The sequence below is a fragment of the Oryzias latipes genome, chromosome 3, assembly GCF_053564925.1.
Source record: "Oryzias latipes strain Hd-rR chromosome 3, Olatipes_Hd-rR_3.1".
NCBI classification, from domain to species: Eukaryota; Metazoa; Chordata; class Actinopteri; order Beloniformes; family Adrianichthyidae; genus Oryzias; species Oryzias latipes.
The window spans coordinates 21,641,620-21,656,217 of NC_136239.1; the positions used below are offsets into that span (position 1 = coordinate 21,641,620).

Below are 14,598 nucleotides of genomic sequence, written 5' to 3' on the forward strand. Positions count from 1 at the left end.
AGGAACTGAACCACAAAAAGGATTAATTTCATGTTAAAAAAAAGCCCAATCTTACAAAGAGTTTTAGATCCAAGCATGCCCTTAATGAGATTTTTTTTGTGTCCTGTCTGTCGAGCCTTGCTGTTCTCTGCACCTTTTTTCTTGTTGCTATGACTTCCCTGCACTTGAAGCACTGCAGATGTTGTTCCTACAATGAATGCTGTAAATCTTAAAGGCACTGATCGCGATGAATAAACATGAGAGGCACATTTATACTTGAGGTCAGGTAGATTATTATGGCTGTAGCATTATCATTTCATCTGAGGCAGGTTAGATACTCCACTATGGAAATGTTCTACTCATTTGCCAGCTGTGTTCAGAAGAACTTGGTTTACCACAATGTTTTGTCAAAGAGTAAAGGATTGCAGCGTCAATGGTTACCTGAACTGGAAAAATAATCAGTTTTGTTCAGGGACAATTGAGCGAACTGTTCCAAGGCCGACTTGCAGAGGTGGATCAGTGCACGGTTCAATGAACTCTGGCACTGCACAGGTCAGACGGCATTGTGTTCTCATATAAACACTGGAATGCACCAATTACAAAAAGAGTCGCTAAAACCTGCTACTAAAAGGCTAAAACCTTTATGAACGCTCTATGATCTATTTTCTTCTGTCTGAAGCAGAACAGCATTAAATTCTAAGTAATTCTTTAGTGTGACAGTGATTTATTTTATGATATTTTATGATTTTTAAGGAATTTATTTGTTAATAATGGTGGAAAATAAGTATTTGGCCACCTACAAACAAGCAACATTTCTGGCTCTCATAGACCTGTAACTTCTTCTGTCCTCCACTTGTTACCTGTATTAAAGGCACCTGTTTGAACTTGTTATCTTTATAAAAGACACCTGTCCACAACCTCACACAGTCACACTCCAAAATCAACGATGGCCAAGACCAAAGAGCTGTCTAAGGCTAAACTTTTTAAAGTCTTGTGACAGTGGGAAAATGATACTTCTGATACTTTTATAATGATTAATTTCTTTAGATAACTATTTATTAAAAAAGCAGGCAGGAAAAAAAGGCTGTTAGAAAGTGCAACAGTGAATAGTTTTTCCACCTGCTCTAGTTTCTTACAATTTTCTTTTTTTTCCTCATTTAACCCAGCAGGTCATGAAAAGGTCTTTCTGTTTCCTCAATAGGTCAGGAAAGTTGACCCATGCAAAATGTATTTTGAAAGACCTACCCTGTGTTTGTTTGAATCCTCCTCTTTTTTTTCCACACCAGGAGTAGATATTTCCATCACTGCTTCCCTGCTGAAAGCAATCAATTGGCATCTTGTCTTAGGCTTTAGTGACGCAGATAAAGGAAGTGAGCAGGTCAACACAAGGGAATATTTTAGGCTTCATTTGTGAAGAAGCTGCATCATGTAGAATGAGCATGCACTCAAACTGAGGTCGCTGTTTTGAACGTCCTTCATGGGTGGAATCTTGGTTATAAGAACTAAAAACAAATCTTGTAAAAGAAAGTATTTTTATAAAGGTGGCGATATATATATACATATGCCTTTCCTAGTATTTACATGATCGGGGTGCAAAATGTCAAAGTGCAGCTGATGTTTTAGAAATTAAACTATTATCAATGTAGCCACATTAGTATTCAGAAATGTACATATTTGTTGCATATTAATTTATGAATGCAGAAATGCCGTTTTACATAAACTCAACTGAGCGTTGGTGCTTGGAGACTGAGATCTGAAAAGAATCGTACTCAGTCATGGTTCATACGATGGGTGTGGCAACATTAATAACAAAACCATTGCTTTGATTTTAATGCTGCCAGTGCTACAACTAAAAATAACTCGCATCTCTTAAGCAATTATAAGCCTACACTTGAACCTCAGCAAATACACCACTGAAACTTGTCCTGCTTAATAATATAAGACCTTACATAAGGCATCCAACTCTGTACCTAGGCCACATAAAGAAGTTAATAATTTAAAGTAGTTGCATAACTGCTTTGCATATTTTTAATCATTTCCTAGCTTACACGTACATGTTTTGTAATAAATTTTGTCAGACTTCAACTTCTCCACCAGGGGAAGTGACTCCTTTTTAAACCAGATAGAGTATTAGGCAAGGCAAGGCAAGTTTATTTGTATAGCACAATTCGTACACAAAGTAATTCAAGGTGCTTCACAAAACAGAAAAATGCATTAAAATCACAATACATCATAGAAGTAATCAATGTAAAATTTACTTTAAAAGAAAAGAAAAAAATTGAAAATTCATTTAAAAAATAAAGGAAGGAAAGGAAAGAAAAGTGCAGATAGGACCTTTCAGTCATATACACGGCTAAACAGAAATGTTTTAAGTCTAGATTTGAACATTAACACAGAAGAGGCCTGTCTTACGACTTCAGGGAGGCTGTTCCAGATTTTAGCTGCAGAATATTGAAACGCTGATTCCCCTTGTTTAGTTCTGACTCTGGGAATCAACAGGAGGCCGGCCCCTGAAGTCCTCAGAGTATGAGATGGTTCATATGGCACTAACATGTCAGAGATGTACTTTGGTGCTCGGCAATGGAGAGACTTGTACACAAGCAGAGCTGCTTTGAAGTCTATTCTTTCAGGTACAGGGAGCCAGTGCAGAGACCCGAGCACAGGACTATTATTACACTGGAGTATTACACTTGTCTTCTGGGTTAAAATCATGGCCTTGTACTTTGAGGTGATTCTTAGACTAGCAGGTGCTGATTCTCCAACTTTTTTGCATGCTGCAAAACACAAGCAAGAGCTGGAGGCCGTGGCTTCTTAAGGCCAACGACCACATCAACTGTAACAGCAGAGATAGAATTCTACGTCTCCCAAAGTCAAAGCCTAATGCCATTACCAGTCCATAAAGAAATAAACAGAATCTATGATGATGACTGTTGGGATCGAACTTTCACCAGACCCCCAGTTTCCACCAGCCAGTCATGCATCTCTTATTCCCAGAGTACAACCCATAAAAGTTTCTTTAGGACATAGTAAAATGCCTTCCCCAAGTCACTAAAACACAAGTGGACTGGAGATGCAAGCTACCAACATTCCTTAGGAATTCTAGAAAGGGTAGAAAGCTGTTCCAATGCTCTGAGGACATGATGCTGTTTCATTGATCAGACTCTCTTCTCTAGGACCTCTCTAGAGTTCTGTAGGAGAACCAAGCCGTCCCTCTTTGGTTTGATTCCCTTTTTCACCCTTTATGTCCACCTTTGAGTTTGACTATAGGGACCAAAAAAAGTTGAGACCACAAATCTTCCTTAACTATATGTCCCCCTGTCTACCTCAGAATATCGATGATGCTTCTTTTTTGGGTGACAGTCAAAGATCTGCCTCACATACACTTCTGTCAGACATTCTCATCAGATCTTCACTCAACATTGGGACTCACCTTCTCTTGACTTGAGTAAACCCCATTGAGTAGATTTATTCCAGTCGAAGTTGTGCGAGTCAAAGTGAGCCTAAATGTAGAAAGTCAACAACTTTCACATACCCACGAGTGAAGACTGATGGGATGTTAAGATGATCATGCTGTTCACTTTGCAAAAATCAATTCCCTGTTTCTCTAATGCAATGGTTGTACAATTCCAGGCCTCAAGAACCAGTGTGTCTGCTTGATTTCCAGATATTCTTGCCTTACATATGGCAGATCACCTGGCTCAGGCGTGTCAAGCCAATCAGAACCTGCCAGAGCAGTGGAGTCCGACCCTCATTGTCCACCTCTGACCTAACTCTAAATGGAAGTTCTTTCACTGTTCCAGTTTTAATTGTATCTCTCAGAATGGACATTGTTTCATTTCATTTTTTGTTGGCCAGTTGATTTTACAGGGGGTTAAGTAAGATTTGCAACTGTTTTTTAATGTTTTCCATTTCTGAATAAATAAATAACCAACAATTAGTTGGTAAATGTGATTGTTTAACATGAATACCCTTTCCAGGTTAGTTTGCAGATACTGTGCCTTGTCTAAAGCTTCATCAGCAAAATCAGATTTTTTTGTGTGTGTCACCCTGCAGTGCTGTGTGAACTGCACCATTTTAGAACATTTCTATCCATATCTTATAAAATGGACTGCATTTGTGTTTTAATTCTTCTCTTGCATGCCTTTGAGCCTGCCAGAGAAGTAGTCCCATTAGAACCCCTTTTTGTTTCTTGATTTGAGTAGCGTTCAGACTCTCACAATTAGGGGTGTGGTTAGTGGGTTGATTGATGGGTTCAAACTTAATTATTTTACGCTTATAATTGCAGATTTGGGAACGTTGTCAAGGTGGGCGGAGTAAACCCTGATCAAAATGCCATCACAGTTTAAATTTCATTTCACTTGAGTTTAATGGCTTAAGTCAAACGTGTGTGTATGTTTGTGTGTGTCTACGGGTAAATCAAAGTGACACAGTAATAAAGTGATTATTTGAAGTATTTTCCTGCTAATTTCCTGTTTGCTTTATTTGAAGACATTGTATTCTCATTTTTCTTGGTCCTCTATTTTTGTTGATGAAATATAAAATAATTTTTATTAATTGACAATATTACACATAACTTTTTGTAATTGTTATTGTTTTTGAATAGGACGCATATTAAAATTACAGATAATTGGGTTCAGCTTAAACAGACTTCTGTTTAAGTTGATCTTGAATATCATAATTTTTTTTCTCTTTTAGATTTATTTTGTCTTTTGGTTGAAAAAAAACACAGTGATGCATTCTGCTCTTGCTCTGAGAATAGTCTGTTTAAGGTGGTCTTTAAATAGATTTTTCTTTTAACTGATCAGATAAAAAAACTGGAGATGGAGTGCTGTGCTTAGAACCTTGTTTGTGCATTTTTCTTGTGAAGTTCACATCTTCCAAGTGACGATGTCTGAGGAGAAGATGAATCAAAGACCACAAGCCTTTATCATTACTGTTGAAAGGATAGCAGTATCTTTTTTCACTTCACTTTAATTTTAGCATTGATTTTCTTTTTGTAGAAGAGAAATTTTGTACCATTATTATTTCATGCTCTATCAAGACACATTTTCCTCTTAGACAACAGAATGTACATTTATTTTAATTTAATTTAAAGTTGTAATTGTATAAAATTTGAGCACAACAAAGCATAAAGTCGATCCCAAAGTTTTTCTCAGGAGTTTCAGAGAGAATGTTATGTTTGATTTATTACTATACAAATTCACCTTAGTTACATTCTATAATTTATAAATATAGAAAGTCACTTAATTAATTTCAATCAGATTTATTCTTTTTTTTGTATCACTGTACATAAAACTGGCACATTTCGTTTAGAAATTAACTTATTTTTCTCTTCGGATGTGTTTTAGCGACATAAAAACTTTCAGCCTGTGACAGAGTGAAGACAGTCACTGCTGGTTAAAAGGTTTTAATGCAGTAAATGCCGTAAATACATCTAATGATAGTGTTAAAAAAAAATTTCTTTTAGAAAATACGTTTTATTTCCTGCCCAAAAGGAAACTAGAGCCCTAATCCTAACCAAAAGACTAAGCAAAAAAGTTTAAGTTAAAAAATAGATGTCTTGATAAAATTTTAGTAATCATTCCTTTTTGTTTTACAAGCAATTAAAACTACAATTTTTCAAATGTCTTTTTTTTTTTTACCATGAACCCACTTGATCTGATGTTTGCATGAGGAAAACTGAAACTGTGTACAAGTTCTCAAATAAAGCAAAACTTGCTGTTTTTTGGACTTTTGTCTCATTTTGAGATGCAAAATGGTCACAATAGTTTTTTAACACACAATTTAGGGATTTTTTTTTTCCTCAATTGGGAGACCCAGTCAATGTGGTCAACGAAAAAACAGTTTTTTCTATTTAATAATGTTTTTTTATTTTTTTAAACGCACCTTATTTTTTACTCTTAAGCTTTTTACCATTAGACTGGGCTTTTGTTAACATCTGCTGTATTCTACAATATCTTTTCACTGTGACAAATAAAAAGATATTCACTCTTGATGTCGACTGATTACAAATACAGAGTTTAGGAAAAGAAACATAAAATATGATTGGCTTTCCAGTTATTTAAACACTTACATAAATGCATATTTTGACAAATGGCCTCTGCATCCATTTATATAATAAAGTTCACATCGAGGAGCCTCTGAGGGCCAGTAAGGAGAGGCATGTGTTGTTTTTTTTGCTGGGAGTTGTGCATGCTTTTTGTGGTCTCACTTCTTCATGGTAGGAAAACACTAAAATTAACAAGTCTTTTTGTCCAGATGGATGATCGTGTGTTGAAAGGAGTGACTCACTCAGTGTGCACAGAGTTGCTCGCATAGATGGGTGAGACATCAGATTCATCAAGCTATTTGAAACACATTTAAAGAAAAAGTTAAATCCCAACTGTTAAAGTGTCTCACAGATAAAGTGTATAATTTAAAGTATGCCTATGTCTTGGTGCAGCTATAGAAAAAGCTTGCTGCTCTGAACTTCTTAGCTGAAGTTTTGTTTAATAAGTTGATTTAACTTGAAACTCTCCAAATGATGAAGTTTTAGTTTTATTTGCATGGCGGAGGGGGCTACTTCTTTTAAAAAGTTTGGGAGTCAGGCAGTCATCCTCCACACTTGTTTGCAGTGCTCTAGGGCACCTTGGAAGAGTACTCCCTTGGGCTCTACCTTTGTTATTTTTGGCCTGCCAGGTGAGCACAACACAAGAGTTGACTCTCTGAACTGGGTATGCGTCCCCAGCTGGCCGGGGAGCAGCTTGGGATATCCCTGCTGGAGTTGGAGACAGGAAAACCTGTCTGGGCTTCTCTGGTCCTTCTGTTTCTGCTGTGAGCTGGTTCTCTTTTTTAGCCGATGAGCTTGACATTTACATAAAAATGAAAAAATGCTGCAATGAATTAAATCACAACAAAGCTCTCATTTCTTGGAGTCAACTTCAGTGAGTTGTTAAACAAAATAAAATTCTTAATCTTTTCTCCAGAGGCCGTGTGAAACCATTGCTCTGCCGATTCAGCGAGCTTGAAGCTTTGTTGAATCGCTTGAATGTGAAGCCAGGGAGCATTGATGCCGTCTTGTTGGATGCTGGCTGTTCTTCCATGCAGATGGATCAGGCAGAGAGAGGTTTCTCCCTCAGCAAAGATGGGCCCTTGGACATGAGAATGGATGCAGAGAGGTAAGACATTTGCCACATGGAGCAGCTGGTCGGGGCGAGAGCTGCAGGATTATGGGAGCCAGTAGCTTCAATGCTCACTGGAGAGCAATGAGAGGATCACAAGACTTAAAAAGGCCCCCAGAAACAAGTAAAAAAACAAAGTGAAACATTTTCTTTAAATAAGCAAAAAAATCTACCAATGGTGGAAAAATGATCTCACTGAGAATTCTTATTTTAAGAAAAAACTTATAGTAACAAAGACATGTTCCTTTTTGGCTGGTTTAACCCCCCAAGTCAAGCAGGAGGAGATGGTTCCCATTTTTAAAGTCTTTGGTATGATTGGACTGCGGATTTGAGTTCACGGCCTTCCCCTCAGGGTGGACACTCTACCATAAGACCACTTGTGGTAGATTCAGGTTTTGTAGTGCCCCCAGAAATTTGTGTACACAAAAAGACCCCAAACAAAAATGAGGCACGGTCCCATTTGTTCCAGTTTTCACTTTCTTTTCAAAATAAAACAGATTTTTACTTTTAGTTCTCTAAAAAACAACTCGTTTTTTGAAATTTTCTTTTTCTTTTTAATTCTATTGATTGAAAAAAAGATCATTTTCCAAAGGTTGATGTGTAAAATTATTGGAACATAATTGTATAAAAGTTCAAGGCAAATGTAATAAGTTTTTCAAAGCAACTGACTCTAGATTTTGCAAATATTAATGTGTATGCATTCGCAACTAAATCGAGGCGACACCCCAGTGTCAGCATAATCTGCAAAACATCCACATAACCTCATTATTAGCAAACTGCATCGCTCCTCTCCCGGCTTCACAATCTTTCTTTTCAGAACTGCCAGCTAAAAAGGTTTTCAGATGTGTCTGTCAGGATTTTCCTCTGTCAGCAAAGACATGACGTCAAGCAGCTTAATTGGGCTTCTCTTTGTGCGTAGGTACCCTGACATGCCCTGTGCTGCTGACGTGGTGAATACCTTAGATCAACAGGCTCTTGCATCCATCCTCATGGCCTATGGAGAAGAAAGACACGCCAGGAAAATAGCCTCAGCCATCGTAGAGGCACGCCGGGTCAGCCCCATCACTCGGACGCAGCAGCTGGCCAGTGTTGTTGCAGGTACCACGCCACCCTCCTGATTAATTCCCTGCCGCACCCTGGGGGCTGCAGGGGGAAAAAAAAAACAACTTAAGTGGACTTATCAGGACTGTTTACCGGTGGCATGTGTGCTTCTGAAAAATGTGCCGACATGCGGTGTCAGTCGTGGTTGTACTTCAGTTTAAGGAGGTTTCATTCTAAATCTCTCCATGAGAGAAAAAATTGACAGGCAGACAGAGATGAATGTGGCTGGAATAGAAAAAGCCCAGAGCCTTGAAAACAGTCTCACTAAAGTAGCCCGCTATCCGCCGCTCCCTTGTAATGCTCCTCCTTTTCCTTCATGTGGATATAAAGCACACCTGACATAAACGCAGGCACCCACACAAGCTGACACAAATGACGCACTATTACATGCAGCAGGGCTTGGTTGTTTTATATTTTTTTTGTCTTCCCTGATTGTTGTTAGTTTTTTTTCTTTTCCAGTTTTTGACTCCAAATCTGAGATGCAAGATGTCGTTGCCACAGTTATTGAGCAGAGCAGTGCGTGCGTCAGTGTCACCCTGGGAGAACAGGTGTGAGTAAGAGCAGCTGTTTGATTTCTTTTGAAGAGCAAGCTGACTTAACACCAGTGTTCTTTCGCAACTGTTCAACTATTCAAGATGTCTCGTTTTGAGGAAGTTTTGTGTGGGGGACGGTGGCTCTATCATCAGTCGTGACAGTGATGCCTACAAAAAAACGTTTTAGTGGGAGTACTGACGAGGGTATGTGACCGTAGCCATTAAGGGTAAAAAAGAAAGGGCATTAAAAGTCTTGTTTCTGAAAAATATTTTGACAAATTTTGCTACATTGAAAAAATAAATTACTTTAACCTGAGGGAAATTCTAGAGAATGACCAAAATAAGAAAGAATTATAAGGTAATAAATTTGTAAATGCTTCGCTAAAAATAGATTTAGTAAAAAAAAAAAAACACTTGCTGCATGAGTTTTTAGCATAATTTAAAAATGTTCTGCTTTTAGATAATTTTCAGGTGAATTAGATGTGATATGATAGAAGTTGAAATATAGGCAGTTTTCTTGTTAGACAAGTGTCTCCTAACATGTTCTCTAACAAGAACATGTTAGGAGACACTTAGCCATTTATAAGTAATTGCTGTAAATGTGATTCAAATTGGGGGGAAATTACAAACTTCTTTCAGATGTTATAGCTCGCTGTAAAGTTAGATTGTAAAATATCATAGAAAAAAAGCCACGGTAGAAAAACTTGTTCAAAACCTCCTTTATTGATGTGATCCTCATTCAGGCTCATCAAAGTTTATATTTTAGATGTAGAACAGCGATTATATCAACATTCATGGTGAAATTCATATTTGTTGAGGGACAACTGCACTATTGGAGGAATATGGGGGCAAAAATTGGACTAACTTGTATGGAGGACCCAGGTGGCCTGTACGAAATGTCAGGGTCGTAGACTGCTCAATGGTCCTATAGAGCTAAAAATTTTCATGCACATTTTTTTCAATGCAGTTGCTGCAGGCAACAGGTCCTAACAAACATTAAAGTGTAGTAATTAAGGAGCCAATACACACGCATCACTAACGACTAGAGTGGGACAATAGGACACATACGACAGCATCACCCAAACGTCCCTAGTATCCTTGAGATGGCTGCACAAGCCTTAAGAAAACTGCAAGACACACCTGCGCTCCCCTCAAGATGTGGCCACTCCTGTCTACAATTCTCTATGGGCCTGCACAACTAAAAAACACACCACAGTAAGGGTCAACTCAAAGTATGGATGCATTTGACTAAGGCTTAAGGCAACAACAATCTATAAAGAGGCCTGGATGGTATAGGATTATTCCTCCCAGAGTTATTGGGGAGACGTATTAAGCTAAAAGACAGACAACTCAATATCTACAATATATTTATTTTTAATATGAGCTTACATTTGTTTGTCTTCAAATTTTTACTCTTTCCTCTTTTGTACACACCTACAGGTTAATGTCCTTGTTCTGCCAGAGTCCTCAGACAATGAACTCAACTTGACATCTGGAGCTATTTGTCATATTTTAGGACAGTAAAACAAGCAACATGACCAGTTGAGAGAACATGAATGAAGAGTTCCATTGTTTAAATAAATAATGTTCACAGTTGCTGTACTCAAGCATGTTCACATCCTGGTCATAATTCCTGCTGGTTTACACACAGTCAGTTCTTTCAAAGACTTTAAGACACTTTCTGATGAGGTGCAACCATAGACATGTACAGATTAGTTATGATCCCACTTCATTTGAAAGGTTCCAAATGTTTTTTACCTCTGTATTTTTTTTTTGGTTCTGACCTTTGAGAACAACATATCTACATCTGTTGTGCAACTGCTCTCATATGCACTTTGTACATGTGGCAGTTGAAGATGAGACGTACCACCAGGCAGAGTATGACACAGAGACGTGCAACATAATACTGTAATTTCTGGATAATAAGCCACTACTTTTGTCGCACGCTTTCAACCCTGCGGCTTATTCAATGATGCGGCTATTTAATGCATTTTTTTCTAACGGCCGCTAGGGGCGCTCGAGCAGAAACGGTTGGCGTGAGGGGGAATTCTGTATATGTGATGAGGAAGACACAAGTTAATTTTTTCTTAGACACGCGTGCGGTTTCAGCACATCCACATCTACAATCTACAACAAAGTGTGGGGACCTGGGGTTAGCCCCGCCTTCAGCCCCTAAGACTCATGGGAAGTGGGGAATCGTGGGTGTAAAGTTCCTCACCATGAGCGAGGGGACTGTGAGCAGAAGTTAAGTCCATGCTTTTTGGCTGTTTGTGGGTGTGTTCAGAAAAGTAGGCTTTAATGCTGGAAAGAACTTAATGCAATATGCATCTGTGTTTGTTTCTTCCTCTCTGACTCAGTTCAAGTTTGTGCACTGTATGGAAGATGGACAGCTCTCCAACGTTGACAGTTAATTAGCAGTTAGGCCCTTGTGTCCCCGCTACAGTTACTATGCGGCTTATGTATGTACAAAATATTTTATTCTTTAAAAATGTAATGGGTGTGTAAAAGTGTAATCAGGTGCGCTCTATAGCCTGGAAATTACGGTAAGTCTGGTGCTGTGAGTTGAGCACTCTTAGCATTGTAGTTTAGTCTGAACCACATGACTGCCCTGTTTAATACATGTGCAGATTTCGCCGTTTTTCCACACAAATTTCTACAGAATGTTTAAAGGATAAATTAAAGAGAGCGTGTGGCTTGTTGAGGCCAGAGCGGGGCTGGTTCTTTGTTGTGCTGGCATTAAATTGATTGCAGTGAGTCACACCCTTCACTGCTTTATGCAGGAGGAGAGAAATGCAGCATGGCTAACTTTACATTTTATAGTAGTTTTCTTCTAAACTTTAATGTTTATTTTAGTTGTTGGTGTGTGCTGCTGTATTTTGATTGTTTTGGACTTTATTTTCTGCATTTTAAACCTGCCAACTTTAGCTTTGCCCTTCTTCACTTAAATGCAGCGTCCTTTGTTTTGCTAATTTTGAACTTTTTGACTCTTAAAGTTGATCCGCAGACCTTTGAATGTCTGTCATCCGAAAGGTTAGCTGGAGGCCTGGAGTGAGTTATTTCTAAACCTCATACAAGACAATTTAGACAACAGAAAAAGTCTGCCCAATACTTTTTTTCTTTTAAATCCAAATATGGGACTGTGATTTCATCTTTTTTTTTATTTGAACTTGACAGTGACTCATCACCAGTGACAAATAAGCAGTAGCGGCGCCATCGCCGCCTTCCATCTGTTTCACACTTAGTTTGAAGGACCTGCAGCTAAGTCCAACTGCAGTGCTCCCACTTTTCAAAACAATGGCCTGTGTGTTTTTTTAAATAGCCAGTGGGTTTCTTGTGCGTGCTCTGACGTGTTTTGTCTCAACTTTCTTCCATGCTTTTGTGTTGGAAAAAGACGTTGGAATATTTTGTGACATCTGTCCGTCAAAGAAATGTTGCATTGACATCTTGAATTGAATAACTGTAACCTAATATACATCATGACTCGAAACATTTGTGGTATTTTAGTACACAAGTAGATTTTTCTAAAATAAGTCCTTGTTGGTAAAAGTTTGGAAAATATTCTAAAGTTCTTTGGATGATGAGTTAAAAATGAATCTTTTTTTTTGTTGGTTTCTGAAGAGGCATACTTTTTTTCAGAGTGGGGGTTGTAAAAGTGAATTCTCTATATAAGTCTTTATTTCTGTTATAAAAATCAAAATGTCATTGATATTACTTTAAAGAAACATTTTGGAGTAAAAGATGGAATTTCCTAAAATACGTTGGTTTATCCCATTGACTGTATAGTAGAACTGGACTAACTAGTGTGACGTTTCTCATAGAAAATACCTACAGTGAAATAAAGCCAATTCAGCCGTCGTTTTTCTGCCATAAGGAAGTCGCCATGCTTCTATGGCAACTACTGTTGCCAATCAGGAGTGAGATTGTTGAAAGTCCACACACCTTCCACTGACAGTGGCTCTGGAGAATCTGTCAATCAAACATTGAGGTGGGGCATCTGATTTGCCAATTTATTACCTGAATACTTGCGATAAAGAAAAAATATCATCAACAAAAAAGGTTTCAGAGCAAGAATGCCTATTCTGACAAATAGAACGACTGTGTAATAGCTTTTATTTCTCTAAAAAGTCTATGGGATTGAGTAGTTCCCATTTGGAACTCAAGGGAGGAGGGGTCACTCAGTCCAGATCTCTTACACACTCAATGGTCTAGCCTCCAGATGTTTCAAAGCATTTGTCTATCACCTCACTTATGTAGAAAAAAAAACGCTGTCCCATCTTTTTGTTACATTAGGTGCCATAAAGACAAACCAACTTAAATGAAATATATTTATATACAATATTAATTAATGTGGCATACTTTTGGTTGTCTGATTTCTCATTTGTATATTCAAATGTTTCAAATTATCAAAAAGATACATAAAATTCACACAAACAAAAATATATTATGTTTTTATTTATTACATATAATTTATTATGAAAAATGAAATCGGAACCTACATGCAATGTGATCCAGGGAGGGACCATGTCAGCACCTCAATTTGCTTGACAATTTCACTCCTTTAAAACCAGACAAAGTGGATTGCTTGTTGCATTTAGAAAAAACACACAGGTCTAAGAACTTTTCAAACATTATTTTAAAAATGTGCTCAGTAGATGAAGCTGCTACAGATGCAGAGGATGGAAGAAGAAAGTAAAGATGTTTAAAAGAAAAAAATAAAAGAAAACCGGTGTTTGAAATGTGTGAAGATCCATTTAGTGGATATTATTCCACGAGGATTTACTTAAGTGTTTTATTGGGCTGACAGTGGGTCCATTAGATGTACTTTTATGATTTTTTATTCTTTTTTTGTATGTTTCTAGGAGCATTTCCTGCTGCAGTCATCTATGCGCGCAAAGACAGACTTCAGCGACCTGCTCATGTAGCCACTAAAACCTTTCAGGCTCTGCGCATCTTTGTAAACGATGAGTTGAATGAACTGCTTGCAGGCCTGCGTGCTGCCCAGGCAATGCTGAAACCTGGAGGACGCCTCTGCGTGATCACGTTTCATTCACTGGAGGACAGACTGGTCAAACGTTTTCTGCAGGGGGAGGACTTGTCAAATCTGGATCACTTTAGCCAACGGAAGCACAGCAGGAGTAAAGAAAAGCTGGAGAGCAGGAACTCAGAAGGCGGCAGCAGTGTCTGCTGGATTCCTCTGCGGAAAAAAGTGATCGTCCCAGAAAAGGACGACATTAGAGACAATCCTCGCGGTCGCTCTGCCAAACTCAGGGCAGCACTGCGAAATTAACTTTGCAGTGTTGACTGTGACAGATTAATAATTTTGTTTTTTATGGTACTTTTTTCACCCTAGCTGCACAACTACAATTTCACAGAAATCCACTTCTGCAGAGACAGAATTTGTCAATTCTAAGAAACCAGTTTTGATGGTAAGTACAGATGTTATTGATTCCTGCTGCGTCGTTGCAGAGCTTCACAATGATGCTGAGTATCAAGCAAATGATGTTGCCATGCAACATCTAGTAAAACAAATGTATCAGAATCCACAATGTGCAAGGAGTTCAAATGAAGTGTCACGAATAAACTAATAAAAGCTATGTGTGTCCTATGAAAATCTGACTTTTTTTCACTTACATAAAAAAAATAAAACCTGAATAATTTTAATTCTGAGAAGTCAAGCACAGACTTTTTTCAGTTGAAATTTAAAATCAATGAGTAGCTGAAGCTCTTTATAAAGTCCAAACATCATTTTAATGAGAGATCTTGAAAGTATGATTGAAAGATTTGATAGTTAAGCATGAATAGTCATTAGTCTTTGGCAGTTGGGC

General features: G+C 38.0%; 1 protein-coding gene across 4 annotated transcripts in view; it reads left to right on the top strand.

The window, feature by feature from the left end:
- The window catches only part of mettl15 (methyltransferase 15, mitochondrial 12S rRNA N4-cytidine), a 46,581-nt gene extending 32,197 nt beyond the window's left edge, over window positions 1–14,384 (top strand). For 3 of the 4 annotated variants that reach the window (XM_004067038.5, XM_078944400.1, XM_078944401.1), the window contains 3 exons: window positions 6,945–7,136; window positions 8,059–8,237; window positions 13,633–14,384. In XM_004067038.5, coding sequence (XP_004067086.1) covers window positions 6,945–7,136; window positions 8,059–8,237; window positions 13,633–14,060 — 799 coding nt within the window. In that variant the 3' untranslated portion in view covers window positions 14,061–14,384. Of the gene's footprint in view, window positions 1–6,944; window positions 7,137–8,058; window positions 8,238–8,699; window positions 8,789–13,632 lie in introns of all 4 variants that reach the window. The other variant, XM_020713442.3, reaches the window with a different exon arrangement.
- Window positions 14,385–14,598: the final 214 nt, after the last annotated feature.